Source organism: Radiomyces spectabilis (assembly GCF_025331425.1).
Source record: "Radiomyces spectabilis strain NRRL 2753 chromosome Unknown BYT42scaffold_5, whole genome shotgun sequence".
NCBI lineage: Eukaryota > Fungi > Mucoromycota > Mucoromycetes > Mucorales > Radiomycetaceae > Radiomyces > Radiomyces spectabilis.
This window is the reverse complement of record NW_026251930.1, coordinates 1,269,540-1,292,165: the sequence shown is the minus strand read 5'-3', so window position 1 is coordinate 1,292,165 and position 22,626 is coordinate 1,269,540. Positions and strand designations below refer to the sequence as shown.

General features: G+C 44.2%; 9 protein-coding genes and 1 non-coding gene across 10 annotated transcripts; 5 read left to right on the top strand and 5 right to left on the bottom strand.

Moving 5' to 3' along the window:
• Positions 1-66: 66 nt before the first annotated feature.
• Positions 67-2,868, bottom strand: BYT42DRAFT_513659 (cleft lip and palate transmembrane protein 1-domain-containing protein). Its single transcript, XM_051565186.1, has 10 exons — positions 2,654-2,868; positions 2,244-2,593; positions 2,057-2,171; positions 1,887-1,996; positions 1,648-1,828; positions 1,445-1,571; positions 1,134-1,366; positions 589-1,064; positions 460-514; positions 67-397 (listed from the first exon to the last, which is right to left on the bottom strand). Exons 1-10 carry the CDS (start codon positions 2,805-2,807, stop codon positions 174-176), a joined length of 2,025 nt encoding a protein of 674 aa, XP_051424613.1. The 5' UTR covers positions 2,808-2,868; the 3' UTR covers positions 67-173.
• A 210-nt stretch (positions 2,869-3,078) lies between these two features.
• On the bottom strand, positions 3,079-4,927 carry BYT42DRAFT_301410 (uncharacterized protein). Its single transcript, XM_051562919.1, has 3 exons — positions 4,524-4,927; positions 4,147-4,450; positions 3,079-4,020 (listed from the first exon to the last, which is right to left on the bottom strand). The coding sequence occupies exons 1-3, from the start codon at positions 4,617-4,619 to the stop codon at positions 3,149-3,151; spliced, it is 1,272 nt and encodes a 423-aa protein (XP_051424612.1). The 5' UTR covers positions 4,620-4,927; the 3' UTR covers positions 3,079-3,148.
• On the bottom strand, positions 4,770-6,148 carry BYT42DRAFT_301372 (uncharacterized protein). Its single transcript, XM_051562918.1, has 4 exons — positions 5,945-6,148; positions 5,538-5,797; positions 5,385-5,457; positions 4,770-5,308 (listed from the first exon to the last, which is right to left on the bottom strand). The coding sequence occupies exons 1-4, from the start codon at positions 6,043-6,045 to the stop codon at positions 4,921-4,923; spliced, it is 822 nt and encodes a 273-aa protein (XP_051424611.1). The 5' UTR covers positions 6,046-6,148; the 3' UTR covers positions 4,770-4,920.
• Positions 6,149-6,640: 492 nt separating this feature from the next.
• On the top strand, positions 6,641-8,350 carry BYT42DRAFT_593212 (skd1 protein; the record flags this gene model as incomplete). Its single annotated transcript, XM_051570680.1, has 8 exons — positions 6,641-6,656; positions 6,727-6,877; positions 6,954-7,024; positions 7,085-7,358; positions 7,433-7,663; positions 7,735-7,866; positions 7,934-8,021; positions 8,105-8,350. The coding sequence occupies 8 exons, from the start codon at positions 6,641-6,643 to the stop codon at positions 8,348-8,350; spliced, it is 1,209 nt and encodes a 402-aa protein (XP_051424610.1).
• A 636-nt stretch (positions 8,351-8,986) lies between these two features.
• BYT42DRAFT_566124 (mitotic spindle checkpoint protein) lies at positions 8,987-10,457 on the top strand. The gene is made up of 5 exons (XM_051567931.1): positions 8,987-9,231; positions 9,301-9,316; positions 9,384-9,517; positions 9,584-9,698; positions 9,763-10,457. The coding sequence occupies exons 1-5, from the start codon at positions 9,162-9,164 to the stop codon at positions 10,175-10,177; spliced, it is 750 nt and encodes a 249-aa protein (XP_051424609.1). The 5' UTR covers positions 8,987-9,161; the 3' UTR covers positions 10,178-10,457.
• Positions 10,458-11,300: 843 nt separating this feature from the next.
• BYT42DRAFT_t70 lies at positions 11,301-11,372 on the top strand. The gene has a single exon. It is a non-coding gene; the product is annotated as a tRNA-Gln (tRNA).
• A 1,369-nt stretch (positions 11,373-12,741) lies between these two features.
• BYT42DRAFT_566119 (uncharacterized protein) lies at positions 12,742-13,566 on the top strand. The gene is made up of 2 exons (XM_051567930.1): positions 12,742-12,911; positions 12,986-13,566. Exons 1-2 carry the CDS (start codon positions 12,896-12,898, stop codon positions 13,498-13,500), a joined length of 531 nt encoding a protein of 176 aa, XP_051424608.1. The 5' UTR covers positions 12,742-12,895; the 3' UTR covers positions 13,501-13,566.
• Positions 13,567-14,546: 980 nt separating this feature from the next.
• On the top strand, positions 14,547-19,003 carry BYT42DRAFT_545230 (uncharacterized protein; the record flags this gene model as incomplete). Its single annotated transcript, XM_051565804.1, has 4 exons — positions 14,547-14,776; positions 14,859-16,529; positions 16,600-16,736; positions 16,800-19,003. 4 exons carry the CDS (start codon positions 14,547-14,549, stop codon positions 19,001-19,003), a joined length of 4,242 nt encoding a protein of 1,413 aa, XP_051424607.1.
• A 71-nt stretch (positions 19,004-19,074) lies between these two features.
• On the bottom strand, positions 19,075-19,603 carry BYT42DRAFT_566114 (Ctf8-domain-containing protein). The gene is made up of 2 exons (XM_051567929.1): positions 19,405-19,603; positions 19,075-19,338 (listed from the first exon to the last, which is right to left on the bottom strand). Exons 1-2 carry the CDS (start codon positions 19,543-19,545, stop codon positions 19,108-19,110), a joined length of 372 nt encoding a protein of 123 aa, XP_051424606.1. The 5' UTR covers positions 19,546-19,603; the 3' UTR covers positions 19,075-19,107.
• Positions 19,604-19,769: 166 nt separating this feature from the next.
• Positions 19,770-22,528, bottom strand: BYT42DRAFT_566112 (PSP1 C-terminal conserved region-domain-containing protein). Its single transcript, XM_051567928.1, has 6 exons — positions 22,387-22,528; positions 22,033-22,316; positions 21,893-21,928; positions 20,245-21,824; positions 20,079-20,180; positions 19,770-19,997 (listed from the first exon to the last, which is right to left on the bottom strand). Exons 2-6 carry the CDS (start codon positions 22,039-22,041, stop codon positions 19,970-19,972), a joined length of 1,755 nt encoding a protein of 584 aa, XP_051424605.1. The 5' UTR covers positions 22,042-22,316; positions 22,387-22,528; the 3' UTR covers positions 19,770-19,969.
• Between the last annotated feature and the right edge of the window lie 98 nt (positions 22,529-22,626).

Here is a 22,626-nt window from a genome sequence, read left to right as displayed (position 1 = left end):
TGTTACAGTAATTCATGTGCATAATGAAAAATGTAAATAAATTGATCAAATGATACTCGGTAGATTGTTGGTTACCGACGATGGTAAAAAGCGCTAATTTATTTAGAAGATGTGAATGCATTGGATGATTCGCATATAGTACATTTACAACAGATGAGTTGTTTATCAATACGCTACTGCGTCTTCTTTGTCTCTGAAGACGTTCCATCCGTTATTTCCTTTTGCTTTGTTTCGTCCTTGGAAGTATCTTGTCCCACTTGACCGTACTCATTGGCTCGTGTAGGATCCACCTTGTAAATATATCTTTGATAGATGTAGATAACAAATACAGCATCATCACGTAAGCACGCAATACGATGTAACGTAGGCATCTTGATCACGAAAGCAAACAAGTCATCTAAAGTAAAAATATCAGATCAGTACATGTCAGTCATACTTCTTGCCATTACGGGAGTTTACCAATGAATGTGTTCAACGACTTGTACATCAGTGTCTTCCATGGCATGTGAGCAACCTACAAAGAACGGTATATGAATTGATCTGCATTTGACAAGCCGCCATTCATTGTTATTTTTTTTTTCTACTTACACTCTTTAGACGATAATTAATGTAGAGCTGTGGAAGCATGGTGATGAAACCAAACATGTATACAAACTCCACCAAGGTTTTGAGAACAAACGAATACCAGCCTTTATGTTCATCGTATAAAAGGGAGTACACGGCATATCCGAACAGCAAAGGATAAGAGACCCACATCAGATACTTGAACGCAATCGCATCGTACTTGGCCGTCTCATCCTCTTCCTGAGTGTTTTGCACAGGTTGCGACCGCAATGAAGGGAGCAAGGATCCGCGAGTCCAGGTCAGTTCGTACTTTAACGCTTTAAACACTTTCCAGATTTCAATGAGCAAACCAAAACCTTGTCCAATGAGAATCATCCAAGAGGTTTCCTGGTTGTTGTCCATGAGATATAAAAAGATGACGATCTGGAAAAAGATGTTGACAAGGATACTGCGGACAGACACACCAGCACTGTTGTCCTTTTTCTTCCAGAAAGTGATATCTTTTTTTTGGTGTATAATGTATGTGTAAGTATGACATTGTAGCACTATTCATTTCTCTCGAAACTCACCGTTTTTGAAGGCTAACATTTCAAACAAACTGTGGAGCAAGCTTACACAGATGGTGGTGCCGAGCAGAATGGGGTTTGTCTCCATAAACATGCGCTTCACTTCATCCATTTCGCCCGATGACATGCCACCAAAGGCACTGTTGGCTTGCTGTTTCATGCTTTCATCAAAACTGGCGTAGATGTTGAACTTCCACATGGACAAAGGTTCCAAATGGATAGTCAATGGCAATACACTAAAAAACATCACAAAGTTAGCATGGACAATGCCTTGCACGGTTGTTTGGGATCCTCGCCCACTTCCCCGGATATACCTGACAGTGGAGTTCACAGGATAAGCGTTTTGTTGCAAAAGCCAAAAGTCGTTGGGGTAGATAATGGGTCGGTAGAAACCAACTTTTCCAGTCTCATCTCTTGTCAAGCCTGTATCAAACGGTATGTCTGTAAAGAGAAAAAAAAACCCCCCAGCGCAATTAATCACATGTTGCTGTAAGACCGGCTACATCTGTATACGAACGTTTCAATACAGGTGGTTGCAAGGTGTTCTTTGGAATGACTGTCTTTGAATCGGTAATAATGGACAGAGTCACATTTTCATGCCAGTAAGCCACTAATGGAGCACGACGTGTGATATTGGCCAACAACCCAGAAGCAAGCAATGATTTACCGGTGGATGTGTCCTCTTGTACTTCTTCCTCCTATATCTTTCTATTAATACTCACACATCCTCAATATCAAGCCGATCACAATACTTGCATGTGTGGGTTCATCGTCTTGTTGGTCCTCTTCGTGGTCATCCTCGTCTTTGCGATGCAGCAAATTTCTTTCCTTTACACTTGCTTTCTTTGGATAGAATTTCGTCAAAGCTACATATCAGCAATGAGTCACAAAATATTTAATGCGTAAACTGGCACTCATAAACTTACTGTGACGGAGATAAACCACGGCATCAGGAATAAAGGACGGGTTTTCGGGATTGATCGGCATGTGCTTACGGCGAAGGAAAATATGGGCATACAATGTACCATTATGTTGCAGTGACTGTAAAGGTGTTTGCAAACAGTAAGCCATTACGTTTCAACGAGATGTGCTGATCGTCTTTTTAGCACTTACATGTGTTGTCGGAATCCAAACTTTATGTTCGCGACGATCAGCAGCATCGCCCAAAGTGATATCTTTGGCTTGCCACACAGGTGATGCATGATAATCGACGAAATATTCGTCTTCGTTGGCGTAAATATCGAGATCCATAGGTGTTCCCTTTTGCCACAGTGGTACAAATGTATTAGGTAATGATTCCAAAGGAATCATGGGACGATACGGCGAGTAATACACGCCTTCGGGTACAGGTATGTCGAACTCGGCAAGAGAAGTCGAAACGCGAGTCGCATCCTCGTTGCCTGCCATGGAAGCGGGTCCGGGCTGCGTTGTCGTGGGCTCCGGAGTGGGTGGTTTCTGCAATCCTAGATGACAAATCGTGAGAAATTGTTACCTTCCAGTGAACTCGATCATGGGCTTCTTACCACTCGTCAGCCATCTCATAAGGAGCCAAATGGCGACCATTTGAATAATCGATCGTCCATACTTGGCAAAGAATCCTTGATCTTGGTTTTGTTGCTGGGGCTGCCGCGTCGCCTGGGGACGAGGTGCCTCAGTTTTAGGTGAGCTGGATGGCATGATCACCAGAATACCAAAAGCAGCACGTCTGTAGAAGAAGAAGGATATGCAACCAATGAGGAGGCAAAAAAGCGCAAATCAAATAACGGCGGGAGAAATTTTTTTTTCCACAGGCAAAAATCCCAATCGAACAAAACCCTTGTTACACACACATCGATGCAATGCAAGACTTTTTACATTTGGTCAACAAACCCTCTCATGAAATATTGTTGGTTGAAACAGACCTTTATTTATTTGCATATATGATAAACATCATAAAGAAAGAAACAAAATAACCAAAAGAAAAAAAAAGGGAAAAAAAAAGAAGAGCAATAATGTGTAATGACTAAACTAGCTTTCCTCTACCCTCTGTCTCTATCTCGACGTCGACTACGATCTCGGCTACTTCTATCTCTACTGCGATCCCTGTGCCGATCTCTATCTCTGTTCCGACTTCTCTCCCGATCTCGGTCTCGGTCTCGATCTTTACCTCTGTCGCGATCCCTTTCTCGATCTCGATCTCGATCTCTTCCGCGGTCCCGATCACGGTCGCGTTCTCTCTCACGATCTCTTTCTCGACCACCTCTTTCTCTGTCTCGATCATCCTCGCGGTCTCTGTCATAGTCTCGGCTGCGATGTTTCGACGAATGACGATGACGTCCTGAATCTGATTTTGTCGTAGAGCGTCTGTATCTTTCTTCTGGTATGATGTGTGATCGCACTGGCGAACGGCTAACGGATGAATGACCTCGTCGTCCTGTATCCTCGGCACGTACAGGTGAGCGTGAACGACTGCTGGATCGTCGACGGCTTCGGCTGCTGGGAGAGCGGGAATGGCGATATCGATTGGAAGAATAAGTTTGTCGTGAGGGGCTTCTGCGATCACGTTCGGCTCTTGGTCCGGTGGGCACAGCTTCTTCGGGGCCTGCCATATCGATGCCCTTGGTCGACATGTTGGTGTCACTATGCTCAGCTTCACTTCGTCTCTCGCTCACAGAATTGCTTTTCGGTCGCATGTGAGGTACGTAACCACCTCGACCTCGTCCTCGTCCACGCATTGGTCCACCTCGACCTCCGCCGCCCATTGGAAAGGGAGGCATGCCATTCGGTCCACCAAATCCAAACATCTCTTGCGGTGGCATACCAGGGAAAGGCATACCTGGAGGAAACATGTCATCTGGACCGCCCATGAAACCGGGAGGGAAACCAGGACCTGCCATATCAGGTGGCATGCCTACATCAGACAAAATCAGTTACTACGATCTTTTTGTTTCATTGCTTATATCTCACACCCTCCTTTTACGCAGTGCAAAAAAAAAAAAAAAAAAAAAAAAAAAAAAAAAAAAGAGGGAAGACTTACCGAATCCCCATTCTGGACCGCCCATGGCCATGGCCATCATTGGATTCATACCCGGTGGAGGCATGCCCATTCCCATCCACGGCATATCAGGTCCAGCGCCACCAAACATGTCCGCTGACGGTGCTCCCACCATCATGGCAGGATTGCCAGGGAAACCCATTGCATCCATGTCCATGCCGGGCCCAGCTGAAGGTTTATGCTTGGCGCGAGTAGTACGTTCTTCTGATTCGAATACCTGGATAGGCAAACCACCTTTTGTCCCGATAGATGACTGTTTGCTAGTTGGTGGAACGGAATGCTGCAACTGGGAAAAAAAAGACAGAGTGAGCTTAACGGGTTCGTCGGTGTTATGCTTTGTTACAATAAGCGTCTTTTACCGCTGACGTGTCAACATCCATAGACTCTTGCTGTCCCGATTGCGAGGACGATTCGCCCATATGATCCTGATCGTTTTGCTGTCCGTCCTTCTCCATGGCGGCTTCTTGTTCCTTAAAGGCTTCAATGGCATGTCTCAGTGACCGATTGGGGATCAACTGCTTTGCCTGAATATCTTCGGTGTCACAAAGGGGACATTTGCTGGTTTCGGTAAGCTTGTCCGTAATACCTATGAAGAAATAAAGAAATCTATTGAGCTATCTGTCGCAATGGTAATTTTCTTTGCAAGAATTTAAAGATGATGGCAGCCAAAATAGGATCGTTGGGAAGATGCAAAATGATTGCATCGTTCCCAGGGGAGCATTGTCCATGACGCGTCATTTAGGCTCATTCGTACTTCTATCTCTTCTCTCTTTCTTTTTTTTTTGTGGTCCTTTTTTTTCTTTTTCTGCGAGCCTCGTCTCCTTCATCATATCCTTTTTTTTTTCTCCTGTTCTTTGCACGGTATCCATACAGGCAATGATGTTTCCCCGAAATAAGTTGGAAGATAGGAATACGTATTGCAAGAGCATGTATCTTGTCACTTGCCTGACCCATAAAATACAAATATACAATAACATAAACTAATAGACAGTCATAATACGTACATTCTTTACAAAAAGACTTGCCGCAGCACGGAATAAGAACAGCCTCCTTCATCAGCTTGCCACAGATACGACAAATAAGTTCCGTTGGTCTCTGATGCGCCTGATGTGCACCATTTTGATCCATAGTCCGTTGCTGAGCACTAATAACATGGTAGAAAAAGATTCAGTGTCATGTATCTATTAAAAGGATACTTGAAAAAATGGGTTTGTGTTTACCTTCCATTGGTGCTTCCAGCGCGAGGCACAAATTGGCCTTTCGGTACATTGGGACAGTAATAAATCCAGTGACCTTCAAAACGTAACGTTAGTTTTTAAATCGACAAATGAGAGAGTCCTAGCTCCCGCGAAAAAAGAAGGCTCGGCATGTACCTGGTTGTCCACATTTGAAGCACACATAGCCGATAGGAGGTTTCTGAGTTTCTGGAGGAATGGTCGTGGTACGTTGCATTTGGCGTTGTTGTTGTTGCTGAAGTTGTTGTTGCATTAGCATTTGTTGCAATTGTTGCTGATATTGAAATTGAGGGTTCATCATCATATTCATGCCCATCATAGGATCGAGTCCCCCCATGGCGTTCATGGGTGTTTTACGAAAAGATTGAGGTGATCGTCCTTGCTGTGAATCCATTCCACTAATGTAACGGTATAATTAAACTTTGTTAGCACTGATTCAGCAAGAAAGGTACTATCAAAGTCGTCGCTTTTTCACTTCAGAAAGAAGAAAAGAATGACGCGCGCAAGTTGAATGGTGCAGTGAGTCCTGATATGGTTTTACTTACGCATTCACAGGAGGAGCTGGTGAGTCTTTCCAAGCGTCGGAATTTCGTTGAAGCATGGCCTGAATCTTTTCATCTTCACTTCTGTTATCGTCGTCCGCCATGGTATCAAATAGATCCGTAAACTGGGTCCAGAAAAGTAAGTGGGGAAAGGCACTTGAAAGAAAAAATAATGGCCCAAAAGAAAAAAATATAACGGTCGTAAACAAAAAGCAAGTGACGTTAATTTTCTACATCCGCTTTGATCACTTTGCCTTTTTTAGAGATCATGGTTGGCTCGGGAAAGGTTTGAGAAAAGTTCTCTCATCACTTTCCTTTTTCGGACACTTCGGAGGGTTGCAGAAAACCTTCCTGTTCCTTTTTCCACTTGCCAGGTTTTTCTCCATTGCCTTTTCTTCCATTCCTCTTGACTCACCTCGACCCTTATTTACCTTACCTTTTTATCACCTTTTCTCTGTTTATTATTTTATATCACTCTCTCACTCACTTGTCGCTACCTCTCGCGTCATGTCAAACTCGGATTTTCTTGCTGTAAGTGCCGCCCGTGGGGTTCACATGGTGTATTTCGCACTCCATTCTGAACCATATCTCGCTGTTTGACAGAAAGCCATAGAGATTGTAAAAAAGGCTACCGAAGAAGATCACAAGGGCAACTATAAAGAGGCCTACACACACTATCAAAATGCTCTCGAATACTTCATGGCCGCTATCAAATGTAACCTGGCACAAAACCGCCAAGCGAAAGCTCATGCTCCATGACTGACCTTATGCTGCCCATTGCATAGATGAAAAGAACGATCGATTAAAGGAACCGATACGAAAACGCTTTGTTGAATATCTCGATCGTGCAGAGATGCTCAAGGAATTTTTGAATACCCAAGAAGACAAGAAGCAGCAAGAAGTGGTCGGCGCCAATGGTGCCAGCAAGAAAAAGACGTACGTCCCTCTGGTTTCATACTTTTTTCGTTCTGTTGTAAAATGGTTTGGCTGACTAGTTTTTCATTATTCTTAGTAAAAAAGGTGATGGGGATCAAGACGATGACGATGACCCTGAATTGAAAAAGATGCGTGCGAGCTTAACTGGTAAAGATCTATTTCCAACTGTTTTGCATGCGATGGGAAAACTTATCTTTTCTCTTCCAGGTGCCATTTTAACGGAAAAGCCGGATGTCAAATGGTCGGATGTAGCTGGCTTGGAGGGAGCAAAGGAAGCGATCAAAGAGGCAGTCATTTTACCTATTAAATTTCCTCATTTCTTCACTGGAAAACGTAAGCCTTGGCGTGGTATCTTGCTGTACGGTCCTCCCGGTACAGGTAAATCCTATCTTGCAAAAGCGGTCGCTACCGAAGCAAACTCCACCTTTTTCTCCGTCTCCTCATCGGATCTGGTATCCAAATGGCTCGGTGAAAGTGAAAGGTACGTTGTGTCTCTCACATTCAGTCGCAACGACGGTGTTACAGAAGGAACTCGTGGACTGATGAGATGGTTAGATTGGTGAAACAACTTTTCCAAATGGCTCGAGAAAATAAACCAGCCATTGTGTTTATCGACGAAGTGGATTCTTTGTGCGGTGCTCGAGGTGAAGGCGAATCGGAAGCGGCTCGTCGTATCAAGACCGAATTCCTGGTGCAGATGAACGGCGTGGGTAATGATATGGACGGTGTTCTCGTGCTTGGCGCCACCAATATTCCTTGGCAATTAGATGCCGCCATTCGTCGAAGGTAACGCCAACAAAACTCGGTGCTTCGGTTGTTCGCCTACTCATCTTCGTCTCTCTTTTTATTTTCCATAGATTCGAAAAACGTATTTATATCCCTCTTCCCGATGCTGCTGCGAGAGCTACCATGTTTGCGCTCAACGTTGGATCGACCCCTTGTCATCTGACGGCTGCAGATTACAAAAGATTGGCCGATATGACTGATGGGTAAGTGTATTGCTATTGTCTTTGTATGTGTATCATGGCAACTGATGGTGATTTTTTCTGTTATCAGATATTCTGGTTCGGATATTGCTATTTTAGTCAGAGATGCGTTAATGCAGCCGATTCGTAAAGTTCAAATGGCTACACATTTCAAATGGGTAAGTGATTCTTTTTGTCTGCCGCTGATGCCGAGATTTTTTTATTGTTATTTTCTTACATGTTTGCCCGTTTATCTCTTTAGGTGGAAGCTCAGTCGTGTCTGGAGCCGGGTGTGACAAAACAATACTTGACGCCTTGTTCACCGGGAGATCCTGAAGCGAAAGAAATGACTTGGAATGATATTGAAGCCCATCAACTGCTGGAACCTGAATTAACGCTCCAAGATTTTCTGAAAGCGGTGCAAAATTCACGGCCAACAGTGAACGCGGCAGATATTCAACAGCACGTTACTTTCACAAACGACTTTGGTAAGACACTATTACACTGATATCATACAGATTACCTGCAAGAAATGGCTAATAATTGTTCTCGAAATACAGGTCAAGAAGGATAAGGAAGAAAAGAAAAAACTTGAAGATTAGTGCACCGATATGACATGTCACAAAACAAGAAGATTATATTCATACAATACACCTTTACACCTTTACACTTTTATGGTTTTTTTTGTGGTTTTTTTGTCACGAACATTGGGAACTATGATGTTTCTCGTCCACGCTTTGTGTATAGCGTAAGAAATTCCACATATAGACATGGACTTTTCTTGATTTGTATTCCGTAACACTAGCCACAGTGGAGGAAAAATTAGTGATATCACTGCTGTAACTCAAACACAATTCATAGCCGCGATTTTCACTTCTTCTTGATGATTTCTGTTGGCTGGAACGAACATTTTATTTTTACGATATGCATCATGGTGATCCATAAAAGCAACAGGGACAGGATGGTGCGCGTCTACCCTGGTACACGCCGTCGGCGGTCAAACGCGGAATTTTTGGATATTTTTCACGCGTTTTACGCGCCGTAAATGATGCTGCGCCAGACGTGGCGCATTAGACAGGTCAAATCCAGTTATGCCTTAAAACCTACCAAAAACAAAAAAAAAAAAAGAACAAAACCGTTTCCTCTCATCGTCTGTGAACGTCAATAAAAAAAAAAAAAAAAAATGTGTGCTAAACAGAAGCGCACACCCAGAATTGAGAGAACCGAAAATTTTCAAATTCCTATAAAAGAAAAAAAATGAAAGAGTTTCTGACTTTACTTCTCTTTCACCCACTTGTCCTGAAATCACACCGTTGCTCATGAGTGCACCTATTAGCGGTAACAACCTCATGCTTAAGGGTACTGCCCGTACCATTACTGAATTCTTTGGTAAGTGAAATAAACGACATGTACCGTGATGGGTGTAACCGACCTGATCTCCTTGATACTCTCTTGCAGAATGCTGCGTAAGCTCGTAAGTACCAGTTGTTTGCAGTTTGACATTGACCTTCGTCACATACTTACAGTGCATGTTATTTTAGTATTTTATATCAGCGCGGCGTCTATCCTACTACCGATTTCGTGTCTACCCGAAAATACGGAGGTCTATCTGTGATGCGCACGGTTAATCCATCTGCTCGCGCCTATTTGGATCGAAGCCTTCCCCAATTGTCTGGTATGGAATTAACTGGTAAGACTCAATCTTCACTACCTAGTATTAAATTGGATTGGCTTCTTCTAGAATGGCTGTCGCAAGATAAGCTCAAAAACCTCATGGTTGTCCTCCGCTCTCGAGACACAGAAGAAGTATTGGAACGATGGCAGTTTGATCTCAAACGAGATGCTGAAAAGGATGAGTAAGTTAAATAACCAACCAACCAACTCTGTGTATTATCATCTGCTTAACAGTGGATATTCTAGATCCTCCGAATCGACTGTTCCCTCACCATCAGACGCAGTCCTCGCTGAACAAATCCGCGCGATTTTGCGCCAGATCACAGCCAGTACCAGTTTCCTTCCTGCCTTTGACGTCCCGCCAACGTTTCATATTATGAGTTACGCTGAAGATGATGTTCAAATACCTAGCACTTGGGAGGATGAAAGCCCTTCTTCCATTCTGATCGAGGGCGGTGGACAACACGTGCGACTTCGATCGTTTTCTACATCGGCTTACAATGTCAGTTCGTTGATTGCGTACCGTCTCGACAGATCCTATGAAAAGAACATGTTTGAAGACGACAAAGATTCTCACAATACTTCAGCTACTTCAGCAAAAAAGCGACCGGTCACGAAACCTGCTGACGATGATGACAACAAAAAACTAAAGACCCATTAGTCTCCTATGCCATTAGTCAAGTACTTATGCTTGCATTACACCAGTTTCCCTCCTCATTTATGCCACAGTTTAACATCGCACCAATCACACGTTGTCATCACAGTCTACAATATTCAACCTTTTCGTGTTATCAACCAACATATTCCCTATGCCGTCGTTGCCTAAAAAACAATAAATTATTGGCTTTACTCCTTGTCTACCGAGCATTATTCTTTTAAACGAACATTTACCCACCTGCAGCAGTAAGTGGTGATAGGTGGATCGTTGAATAAAAGCGAGGATAATTGAAGGAAATGACTGGAGGATCTTGCAGCATCATTCCGTAGTTTGCTCGCACAATGAACTCGAGACTCAGATAACAGCGTTCTTATATTGCTTTTGAGAAATGGCGTTCTGCTGATACTATTCCAATATTTATTTTTGTATTTATGCATACAAGATAAGGTAGTTTTAAATAATCGCTTTTCATAACTTCACCAACCGATGAGGAGCCAAGGACTACAAGATCCGACCCAATCAAGGCTACTCAAGACACGAATGAATACAAGGACATATCCGCAAGCTTGGCACCATGCGACTCATGTTTATCGAATAAGTCAAGGTGATCGTGAAAAATGATACACTAAAGAAGAGCGACAGCGAACTCTTCGCAGCGTCAGAAAAGAGTGATTTGGCGGCCTTACAGTTAAAGCCAATTTGATTTCAGCTTATATTTTATACGACTTGACACATGAATGAAACAAAACATTTTTCCATATAAAGAGAAATGATTTTCCATTATTTTGCTAGTCATATAATCCGCTCATACCACGCTATAAAGAATAAAGCACAACACCTTTCGTCCCAGGTATGACTGTTATAGGTTTTCAAAAAATATTTATTTTATCAACATACAATTACGAAAAACGTACATTTTTATATCTTTTTAAAATTCAGCCAAAACTTCGAAAGGCTAATACTCACAATTCAACATACATATATTACTCCAGACATTCCCTACCTTCTTCCCTTATTATTTACTATTTTCAGAGACAAAAATCAAAGCTATTGCACGCAATTTCAAAGCTTTTTGTCCCTATTTACTGGCTTATAAATGTGCGAGCAGTTGTAAAAAAACAAGAGGGGTTCTGTGATGTAAGGGTTAGCATATGAGACTCTGAATCTCATTATCCGAGTTCGAATCTCGGCAGGACCTCTTTTTTCTACTATTTTTTTTGCTGCTGGTCTTTTTCATCCATGGCTTTTTGAGAGTAAAGATGTAGAAAAAGTCATTTTTCTATTTTACTCGTATCTCTGGGGAGAGAGAAGAAGATTAGCAGGGCATACAAATTCATTGGCAAGTTGTTCCATGCCTCTTGTGTCTGCAGGTAAACTCACAAGCAAGAGTACTCCCCCCCAGCCCCCAAATAAAAGAAATAAAAAGTGAAGACAATTGCTGTAGGCAGAAATAAAAAAGGAAGTACCGAGGTAATCAGTGTGCCGGTCGGTGTGATGAAGCACAACAAAGGATCAATGCCAAATGCAGGAGAAAAAAAAAAGTAGTGGGATCATCATGGGAAATAGCTGATTATGTCTATTTTTTAGGTATCGGGGGCCAGTTATGCTTCCAGAAGCTGTCGATGGAAAATTTTAACCACAGTGACTGGTTTAACAGCTTAGTTATTGGCATTTTTTGATCCATTGGGTATGAAGTTTGCATGTGGAAGAACAGCGATAAAGCGAGAGGTTCGATGCTTATCAAAAAGTCAATGGTCATGGTAAACTAGCAACGTGGCTGTAAATGTCACATTTCTACTGATCCTATGATTGGAGTCATTGAAAAAAATTCGACATATTTTTTTGAAGAATGTAGACCTCTCCTTTATAAGCAAGTTAGATTTTCATAGAGCGGCAAGGAACAACTACCTAAGATGCCGATCGTGTTGTAGACAAAAAAATAAAAATCGCTCCAGTTTATGTATCTGGTACTGTTAAGAGAAGGCCATGAATGTCTAAAGAACAATAGAAATTATGCGCGACCCGAGCCATGGCTGTTCTGGAAGTCTAAGCCTTGGTGTTTATTTTTGACGAACCGAAAGGCTCTTATGCTGTATTCTCCGACAAAGAACGCTGTCTTCATTAGCCGGTTGCTGATAATTTAGATAAGCGACATGACTAAGCTTTAGCTGTGAGAGATATGACATAAGTGAAATAATGGACAAAGACAGTATTACAACAATAAAGGAGTTACCTGTTTGACTGGTGTTTAGTTCTGCCTTCCATATGCTTGCGCCTATACTTTTTTAAAACCTCCTTTTGAGTCAACATGATAAATTAGGACACGTATGCCTGGGAAAAATGGTGGGTTCCCCAATGCCGCGTGTTTCAATGCTTCGTTGTCCATCGCCCTGCTTAAAATTTTGACATGTCTATTCGCAAGAGAAAAAAAAAATTGTCCAACTAACTCAAAGATAAGCGATAGCGTCATGGGAAAATGTAAGGGAACGAGGAAGCAAACTCTTTGCGTTTAAAATAAAAAGGACTAATGTCGAACTCTTTTCTTTTTTTGCGTCTGCTTGTATAAACAAAATCTTTTCACTCATCCTTTGGCATATCTTTACATAAATCAATTTTCTTGGTTTTCCTTTGTTTTTTTTTTCAAATTCATTGTTTGTTCCACTTGGTGATTTCTTTGGCACGCTCTATATTTTTTTATTGTATTAATATCCTCGATTTACTATGATAACCATGCAAGGTAACTATTGTACATAAGAACTTGATTACCATCGCTACTTATGCTTCATGTCCATGGGTATGATATGTATGTAGGTTTCCAATCCCATTCCCCTGAGCCGTTGTATCCTCCTGCCATGTTGTGGGCTGATATGAATTCTTCCGGCGATTCGCTAGTATCGCCAACCTCTGCTTCATCGATGGAGACTTCTAGCATGAGCGAAGTAACTGCCTCTGCGATGGCAGCTGCTGCGTGTTATCATCAAGGTTTAGGTGGTGACTACTGTTTCTTTGATCAAACAGCGAATCTTCATGCTACATATTTTCCACATTTGGGAACCCCGTCTTTGGATTCGGGTCATCCGGCCTTCTTTGGATATCCACCCACACCGGCCGCCAGTGACGACTGGTTTCAATCCAACGAAACATCATATATGGGCGCACTAGATCCATATCCTTGTAAACCAATTTCGTCGCCTTCGCGCAAAAAGTCGCGCCATGCAAAATGCAAAGAGAAAAAGAAGTGCTCGAACTGTGGTGCCACCAAAACTCCGTCTTGGCGACGAGGTGTCGCCGGTGGCAAACTGTTATGCAATGCTTGCGGGTTATAGTAAGTTCTACATTGATTTTTTTTTCCACAACAAAGAACATACATATTCTAACGCAACCTAATTTTTTTTTTTTCGCAAGTGAACGAGTCAATGGCAAAAAACGACGGGTTTTTATTCAACCCGATGGATCGACGAAAGTGGCACGTGGAGGTGCGCCTGATCACGAAACTTGTGCCGCGTGTAAAACCCAAGAAGCAAAGCGATGGCGAAAAATGCGAGATCAAACATACTGTAATTATCCATGTTTCCTTTATTTATTTTTTTCTCATCATCTTTTGTCGTATGATGACACTGACTATTTATGATCTTAGGCGATCGATGTGCATTTTCCAAGGAAAAATGCGCTTCGGGATACCATTCACCCTCCGTTTGGCCAATGTCTCTATATACGGATGCTCAACAATCACAATGCGCTGAACAGAATATGTTTTCTGCAACCGATAATGCTACGGAGTACTGATATTCACAATAAACAAGCAGCGAAAAAAAGAAGCATCCCGGAAGAAAAGGACGGGGTCGGGATTTTCTCATTTCCCATATTCCCTGTCCAATGAAAATACGGATCCTTCTTTTTGCTCTTTAATATTCTTTTTTCATCGCCACCATTCAATCATTCTTCATATTTTGTAAAATAAATTGTGTTTATTTCTCTCTTATCGTTTACATGTGACAAATTATCTGTTGTTATTTTTCGAGTAATTATTGCTTTGTACAGTTTCAACTATGGGCCCCACAAAGTTCATAAAAAAATGCAATGAAAAAAAAAAAAAAAATTCGCACTCAACCTCATGTCAATTTTATTCAATGTCCGCCTCTCTATTTTTTGCCGCCCTTGTCGAAGATGGGGTCTTGTCAGAGTGGCAGGCATCTTCCCTTCTTTTTTTTAATTTTTTTTTTTTTTTTTTTGGCCACGGTCTTTCTTTCTTCTTTGCTTTTGTATCGCCTGTCAGTTGTCTGTAGCGGCGCATACGATACCCGCCCTTTGATTTGTTTGTTGTTGACCTTTGTTACCTCTCTTATCTGTGTGTCCTACGTTACAAACACTCATGTCCGAAAACACTTCTTCATCGCGGGCATTGCGGCATGACACTTCCAATGCATCGGTATCGCATGCAAAGCCTTCCAAGCAAAGTTTACCTGTGTCCATACACCCAGACGATGCAAAGGATAAGGTGTTCACGGCTATCCTGAAAGCCCTATTAAAAATGGGCAATAAACCGAGCTCGCCTAAAGAACTGGCCAATATCATTGTCAAGCACAAATATGCAACCTTGGGGTAACTTGGTTACGAAACCGGGGTGAATGCATCGAGTGTTACTAACCCAACATGTTGTTGCTTCCTTTATCCAACTTTTTAGTGGTGCGACGCCGTTCGCTACCGTGTCATCGCGCATATCTCAGCATTTCAAAAGAGCCGCTGAACATAAACCTCCTCGACCGCCGCTGCTGGCCAAGCATGTGGATCAAAATCACTCACGCAAAATTAATTATTCTTTGGCTACCGAGAGCGTTCCAGCGAACGAATCGTCATCCTCTAATCATTCCCACAAAACTGCATCCCCTTCATCTCCTTCAGAACTTGACCATTTATCTTTACTCTCGGATGCATCTTCTCTGTCGTCGGAAGATGAGTCCAAACACCCACTTCCATCATCGTCTACTGCATCTCATTCCAAACGTCGCGAACCCACAAAATCCCACATGCATACACGCTCCTCCAAACGGAAAAAGAAAAACCAGCGTTGGCTGTCCCCCCTTCAACCTGTCCCCACGGACGCTGACGATGAATCCGATCAAGATACGCCGCTGGCAAAACGCCCCCGCATGGAGAATGAGCAAACACCTTCTTCTGTGTCTCCCGTTGCGCCATCCCCGGAGCCTTCCGAATCGGCGGTGGATCATACGTTTCAGCCTACGACTTCCTCGGTGCAAGAACCGCCCTCGGATGATGAAAGTGAAGCCGACTATTCCGATTACTACGAGGAGATGCTCAAGGGAGACGAAACGATGGCTCACATTGAAGTGAATCGTGATCGGCGCCGATCGATTCGACGGGCCAGCCTTTTACCGCAAGACCGAGCTGCCGCTGCTGCGGCAGCGGCCGGACCTTCCATGTCATCCCCCCGTTTGATGGGCCGAAAGCTATCCCTGGGCAACGCTTTGACCGATCATGATATCTGGACGCCGTATACCTTTGATCAAGAATTTGACAACGTCTTCATGTCGGATGCAACTACCCCCAATCAAACGTCTTTCAATATCGCCAGTCCAGAATCCGTGTCCGTTTCGGAGCTAGATGACTATTTCGCCAGTGATCCTTCGGGTCGTGCCGCCCGGAAAAAGAGCATGTCTGTCAATCTCGGCTCCAAAGAACACTCTTTACTGCAAAAGACGTTGCTTGCAAGCAGTCATCGCGGAAACAAAACCCTTGAACCGATTCCCAGCAACCCTCACGCGATTCGACGTGTGTCTCGCACCGACCTGATGGTCCCCCCCAGCTCTTCCCAGCCTGCGGCGGAAACCAAGCCGAAATTAAACGATCTACCTCCTTCCTCCTCCGAGACTGAAAAAGAACAGCAAGAAAGCACCTCGTCATCGCAGGAAAAGGCAGAAAAAGAAAATGAAGAAGAGGAACAAGAAGAAGAAGAAGAAGAAGAGTCGAATATGACCCGGATGTCTTACTCCAAAGGCGGTCATCACTTTACCATCACACGAAAAGTGATTGGCAATCTCGAATGCTACGAGCTGGATTCGCCAGAAGATATCCCAGATACAAAAATTTTGCGTTTCATTGCATCCAAGGATGGCGCCACCGAACATATAGCGCTTCGCACACGTCACGCCGATGGAAAAGGACGCCGCAACAGCCAATACTTTTATCTCGCTGAGGGATACGTCAACGCAACGCAACTTCGCAAAGCCGCGCAACCGGTGCTAGGCAAAGGTTCTTTTGATGCAGTAGCGGAATCACAAAGTGATCGACATGTTGTCACGCTTAGTAAAGGCCCTATGGATTGTCGAGGGGCTTGGTATGTTATCCCTTATAGTGTTTTTATTTGTTGATTCTTGGCTTATGATGATTTTTTAATGATGATACAGGGTGCCACTGAGTCGAGCGCGTGAGTTGGTGGATGAATTTGAGATTGAAAGTTCGCCCGGTCTGAGTAAGCTGCTCAGTGATGATCCGATGACTGAGGAAGATCGCGAATCTCTAGGTACCGTCGATGAAGAAGATGGTAAGTGACAAGAAAGATAAAAGCAACGTAGCATACGGATCGCTAACAATAATCCATGCGCAGAAGTGACATCGATCACAGAGCCATCAGGATCGACGAAGTTGCCAGATGTTTCCACCAAAGCGGAAGAAGTCATGGTAAAAGCGGTCGAGTCCTTAATACGGCGACAGTCGATCCAGGAAACGTCCTTGACTCACACAGATACCATGGCCGAAGATGGAGATGATTTGTTTGTTAAATTTGAAGACGATGATGAACCAAAGCCTGCGGAATCGGCGGTCGATGACCCTCCTGCATCGGTCAAGCCAGCGGAGGAATCTTCAGCCGCCACGCCCACGGCATCTCAACCCCCGTTGACAGCAGCCGATCTGTTAAAGACCATGAATTTCCAAAATCTCAACTTGGCCGCGCTTCATCAAATGTCAACCACGATTCCCAGTCTTGCGCATCTGCAACCTACGTTTGATTTGATCCGATCACTGGCTACTTACATGCAGGTCATGGCCAAAGGCAATGCGGCGCTCGTTCCCAATGTTGCCTCTCCGTCATCCACTGTGCCTGGGACGACGTCCTCGTCACCATCTTCAACCAACATCATGCCTGCTTCATCAGGTGCTGCATCATCTACACAGCCACCACCGCCACCACCGCCGATTGATTTCAAAGCATTATTAGCCCGATTTCCAGCTTTGCAAGCCTTGCTGAAACGCGAGATTCCGACCCCACCTGCCACCGCACCCGTTACTACTCCCATGCCTACCCCCTTACCTGCCGATAAATCTCCCAACGATCAGACTGTCATGATTCATCCCACGACGACGACTCACCCGCCAATGTATATTACGCTGATCGACCATGTCGCCGTGTGCGTGGCAGTGCTCACCAAGAAGGAGACGCAAACCGAATATCGGATCATGCGTCGCTTGGATACGGGATTCATTAACGGTACTTCATTACTGACGGCGGGCGGCATTGAAACGGAAAGCGAGCGTAGCATGATTTTAAGTCTTGAAATGGAACGCGTACGTATGCCGAACCGAGCCAGTCCTCTCTTCGGTACTTGGATTCCTCTTCGACGCGCTCAGGAATTGGCTGTGACGTGCTCGATCCAGAATCGATTGGGACCGTTTTTAAGCGACAATATAGAAAGCATATTCCCCTCTCCTTTACCCATCTCGGTGCCAAGGGTACGAAAGAAACCTACGCCTCAGTTGACGCCCTTGGCTCTTTCTGCTCTAAGAAAGATGTCACCGGGACGCCTGGACGGCGGTTATTTAATGTCCCCCGACCGTCGCACCGAAGCACCTTCCCAAACACGCGCGGCCCAGTTGCAGCAACTATTACTGACGCATCCCAACAAGACTTTGAAGATCGGCGATCACAAGTTGAAAGCGCCTCTGTTGGGCCGATTCGATGAAAATAACAGTAAGCAAAACCGAGAAGTGCTGGTGATCGACTGCCCGGCCGTGACAGCGTCTACAAGCGGTGTTTCACAGTCCACGCCAACATCGCCTGTCGCGGCCAAAGAGGAGGCGCACGAAAGCGACGTGGACATAGTGAACGACGAAGCTTCCGACGAAGATACTGATACCGATACAGAAGTAGAAGAAGTGCGCCTCAGTATGAAGAAGATGCGCGATGCGGCTATTGATGCCATGGAAACGGGTCATTCCATGGATTTGGAGGAATTATTAAATCGAGCGAGCAGTCCTATCATGCATTCGTCGCCTCAACGACGACCTTTGTTACATATCCGACCTCCTCGAGAATCGATGAAACGAAGGCGGCACTTGTTAGAAGATGCCGAAGAAAGTAAATATCATCCTACCCAACAGCAGTCGTTTGGTCGCAGGCGTCCAGGAGCTGCTACAGGCACAGGTGGCAAATGGGCCGGAGGCGGTAAGTGGGCGGCCGGTGGTGGTAAAACAATGCCTACCATGATCAAACGATCCGCGTCATGGAACGGAGCGTTATCAAGTACACGGAATCCAACCTCAACTGCAAGCACGAAAAAACAATCCATAGCCGCCAAACGATCCAAGCACCGTCAAAAGGAAGCGGAGAATGAGGAAGTGGCGAACCGGGTGGTGGAACATAAATCAACTACTGCTAACGAATCAAAGAATGTGGTGGCCCCACCTACCAAACCAGCATCCGAAAGCCCTTCCAAACCTGACGCGACCACATTACCGGTGGTGATTGAAGAAGATGACGAGGACGAAGAAATTAGCATAGGTGGCAGTGACGGTGATGATGACTTGCGATAGCAGACTATCTTGTTAATGTCGTACAATCCAATAAAACAGTCCCCATTTAAAGAAGAAGGAAAAAAAAAGGATCTCTTTTTATTTCGTTCGTAAACTAAATTCTTTTAACCACCAATTTTGGTGAAGCCTCGCATGCTTTCTTCTACAACTAAACCAGGACGCGTATTGAAAACGTACTTTTCGCGTAGAATCGTAACGACATCGTAGTATGCACCAGGGGAAGTATCAGTCTCCATCAGATCTTGCTCACTCTTTTGAATGACTGCAAAAGGTTTCGGCAACTTCACCTTTTTGCCTTCCAAGCGATGATGGCCAATGGAGAGAATGGCTTTGTCCTAGCATATTCGAGAGATCAATGGGTCAACCCTTGTTCCATTGTTTCACCGTGTTATAAGACTCACCTTTTCAAGCGTGAGATCGCCAATATAGGCATCGCTCACATTGGCATGGTCATCGGCGACGAAGCTTCCTTGGAAGTCAAGATATACAAGTTCCTGCTTGTTTTCAGACCTCGATAAAGGACGAATCACAGTGTGGACCATGAATCTTGAGAGTCAACGACAGTAATGCTGGCTTTCACGCAAAGAAACAGGACCAGGACGCACCCCACGAGTCGTTTTTTGTAATTTTTGTTTTCTCATTACCATTTTCAGACATGAATTTTCAAGCAGCGTCACAGGCCATCCGAATCATCTCGTATTTCAGCACACACTTCACATCATATCGATCAACGACTTTATTGAGGCACCATATAGAATGGCAATGTAAAAAAAAAAAAAAAAAAAAAAATTGTAGTCTTTATTCTTGGACACTATACTATGGGTTACTAAATGAACACGCTTATTTTTTGATCATTGAAATGATTGAATATTGTTGCAAATTTTCACAGTGTGTGGTTGACTCTTGTTAGTGTGTTCATACGTGTATGTCTCCTATTCTTCCTTTTTGTTGGAGAGTAGCTCTTGCTTATGTGCTGGGAGGATTCACAGCGCACCTAGAAAAGAAAAGACGAGCCACTTTAAGTACGATGAAGATGCCAAACAGACGCATACAAAGACAAAAAGAAACAACTTACATCCAAATACGAGTCTTGTACATTTTGAACAATTCACGAACCAGTTCTCGGAAATCAATGCGTCGATCGGCCACAAAGTAAAAAGTCAATTTACGGCGATCCCTGAAATAAGTGTGGGTTATAAATCGGATGACATCCCAGTTTGACATAGCAAAGATCACTTTACCATTGATATTCTGCATCGACCACTTCCATAGGCAGTTTTCTCTGCTTGGTCTTTTGCTGGCAAATAGCCAAGGCGCGATGTTCATCTTGATCTTTGACAAGAAGCAGATTGATTTCGTCGGGCATGGCCAGTCGATAAATGCGCTTCACATTAACCTCACGAGATTTGGCATCTTCCGCAGTATCTTCAGGATTCTTTTCGGCTTGTTGCTGCTGTTTACGTGCTTGCAATTCCGCGATTTGATCGACGGACAGGTGACTGCGAGCAATTTTGCCGAGATCTTTGCCACGGTCGGCTTCCACAATCACTAAATCACCCACTTGAAGTTGTAGTTGAGGGTCGGCAGCGTAAAAGAAATCAGTGCGACCCGCTTTGAATTCGATCATGTAGAGCATGGTATCTGTAGGCAACCGTTGAAGAGGCACCCCTTTACCGATGTCATTCAAAGCGCGTGCATCGGACGGATCGAGCCCATCGTCGTTGGTGGGCATGGGACGCTGATGAGGGTGAATATGGTGCGGATGTTGCTGTTGGATAAGGTGATGATGGTATGGACTGAACCCTTGAGGGGGCATCGGCTGGTAGAACTGGGGCGTAGGTGGAGGAGGTGGGTTGGACGCCATCAAATAATCGTGACGCAGCAAATGGGTCTGTTCAAGTTGCTCGGCAAGTTGTTGAATGTTGGTCGGGGTGGCCTGATTTAACGAATGACGCCTTTGCTGAAGTAGATTGAAGCCTGAAGGGCCATCGGTAGGGAACGTGTAGTCGGTGGCGGAGGAAGCAGTCGATAATCTACGTTGCAGCAATTCCAAGCGTTCTTTATCTCCCATGGACATGGGCGCATTCGCAGCGTTCCAAAATTGGGTGGAAGAACGTCGACGCTGGGATAAAATATCATCCTGTTGTTCCGAGCCACGACGAAGCGACTGAAGATGCGCTCTTTGCTGCGAGGACAATAATCCAAAGGCGGCCCCGGACGATTTCGACCGTGCTCTAAATCGAGCCGCCGATAACTGATCCAATTCGTCTTCCAGCACTTCTTCCTCCTCTTCCATTGTAGCCAACGAGGTCTTGTAGCCCTGTTCATCACCATCCTCATAATCGTCGTATCCGAAAAAAGTAGGATCCTGACCCATAGAGAAAGATAAGCTACGTTGCTGGCGATAAATCGGTTCGAGTGATACACCGGGTAACATTGGGACCGACAGGATGCTGTTGTTGTTCAATAACTGCAAATTGGGATCGTCCATGACGTCAGTATGGTGTGGATGCCAGTGATCATTGATATGATTATCTTCGTTGAAAAGTGAAGGACCCTCCCATTGGAACCCGCCAAAGGAACCCCATTGCTGATTATCGACTATGGAAGAACGTCGAGGACCGGCCGATGCATTGGTTGAAGTGGTTGCAGGATGCTCACTTAAATCGGATGCATTGAGTCGCGGCGAATTGGAAGGACTATGCATATACGCGGTCATCGATAGGCTGCCTCTTCGACTGGGACTTCCCACCGCTTTCCACGATGCATCTGTATTCGTTGGGCTTTTGATGGGAATACCGCCCGGAACCTCAGCATCTTCCTAGAATAAGCCATCAAAAACGTGGGGTCTTGGAAACAGGTCGTCATACCGATGGCCACAGCACTTACAGTTCTTCTTTTGGATGGTTGAGGTAGAGGTATATTCTAAGGAAGAAAAAAAAAAGAAGAAAAAAAGAGTGCAAGATAAGCAACCATGAAATATGAAAATAACAATAACAAGAGTCGTCTAAAGTCTGGTCGAAATGTACCTGTGCCATACGTGGTTAAGTATCACTGTCTATTGTGCTATAAAAAAAAAGAGTGACCAAAATGAAAGAAAAAAAGAAAAACAGAAATATCAGCATGTGCTATCAATGAGGTGGATCTGAAGAAGTCATCCATATGAATGGCGAGCGTGAGGGTGAACTGAACACGGCGTCGCTGTTTCGGTCCAATTGGGTTGGTTTGACATGGTGGAATGGTTTACCTGATTGTCTAAAGCAGATAAACTTTTTTTCTTTTTTTTTTCGTCGAGAAAGGAAAGTTATGTATACTATAGTTAACCGTTAGCACAGGTCAACCATGAGTTCACTTATGTGTGTGTTTGTCAATGTTGTATTCACCTATTTTTTTGGTCTATGAAAAAATAAAGGAAAAAGAAACACTGGGCAAGGGGTATTTCATTCGGGCGGGTTGAGAAATTGGGGTTGTTGACTTTTTGTTCGAATGTGACCGCCCACCTCCATTCAAAAAAACAGTGGAAAGGTGAGAAAAAGCGACTATCTCGCTATTTGAAGTTTCCTCAACGGGATTGCATTTCTTCACCTACCGATAGTCTCTTGATTTCTTTGGCTATTTGGGAT

Bases quoted from the DNA above. Each gene is read 5' to 3' on its own strand.
- BYT42DRAFT_566112 (XM_051567928.1), bottom strand. The intron at 20,181-20,244 runs GTAAAGTGATCT...CACTTATTTCAG, and splicing joins GTCGATGCAGAATATCAATG to GGATCGCCGTAAATTGACTT. The intron at 19,998-20,078 runs GTAAGTTGTTTC...TTTCTTTTCTAG, and splicing joins TACAAGACTCGTATTTGGAT to GTGCGCTGTGAATCCTCCCA.
- BYT42DRAFT_566114 (XM_051567929.1), bottom strand. From the start codon at position 19,545: ATGGTCCACACTGTGATTCGTCCTTTATCGAGGTCTGAAAACAAGCAG. The intron at 19,339-19,404 runs GTGAGTCTTATA...CGAATATGCTAG, and splicing joins GCGATCTCACGCTTGAAAAG to GACAAAGCCATTCTCTCCAT.
- BYT42DRAFT_301410 (XM_051562919.1), bottom strand. From the start codon at position 4,619: ATGGAGAAGGACGGACAGCAAAACGATCAGGATCATATGGGCGAATCG. The intron at 4,451-4,523 runs GTAAAAGACGCT...TTTTTTTCCCAG, and splicing joins TGGATGTTGACACGTCAGCG to TTGCAGCATTCCGTTCCACC. The intron at 4,021-4,146 runs GTAAGTCTTCCC...TGTCTGATGTAG, and splicing joins CGGTCCAGAATGGGGATTCG to GCATGCCACCTGATATGGCA.
- BYT42DRAFT_513659 (XM_051565186.1), bottom strand. From the start codon at position 2,807: ATGCCATCCAGCTCACCTAAAACTGAGGCACCTCGTCCCCAGGCGACG. The intron at 1,065-1,133 runs GTGAGTTTCGAG...ACCAAAAAAAAG, and splicing joins AATGTTAGCCTTCAAAAACG to ATATCACTTTCTGGAAGAAA. The intron at 398-459 runs GTAAACTCCCGT...TTTTTACTTTAG, and splicing joins GTCGTTGAACACATTCATTG to ATGACTTGTTTGCTTTCGTG.
- BYT42DRAFT_566124 (XM_051567931.1), top strand. From the start codon at position 9,162: ATGAGTGCACCTATTAGCGGTAACAACCTCATGCTTAAGGGTACTGCC. The intron at 9,518-9,583 runs GTATGGAATTAA...GGCTTCTTCTAG, and splicing joins AAGCCTTCCCCAATTGTCTG to AATGGCTGTCGCAAGATAAG. The intron at 9,699-9,762 runs GTAAGTTAAATA...TGGATATTCTAG, and splicing joins CGAGATGCTGAAAAGGATGA to ATCCTCCGAATCGACTGTTC.
- BYT42DRAFT_301372 (XM_051562918.1), bottom strand. From the start codon at position 6,045: ATGGCGGACGACGATAACAGAAGTGAAGATGAAAAGATTCAGGCCATG. The intron at 5,798-5,944 runs GTAAGTAAAACC...CCGTTACATTAG, and splicing joins CCAGCTCCTCCTGTGAATGC to TGGAATGGATTCACAGCAAG. The intron at 5,458-5,537 runs GTACATGCCGAG...TACGTTTTGAAG, and splicing joins CTTCAAATGTGGACAACCAG to GTCACTGGATTTATTACTGT.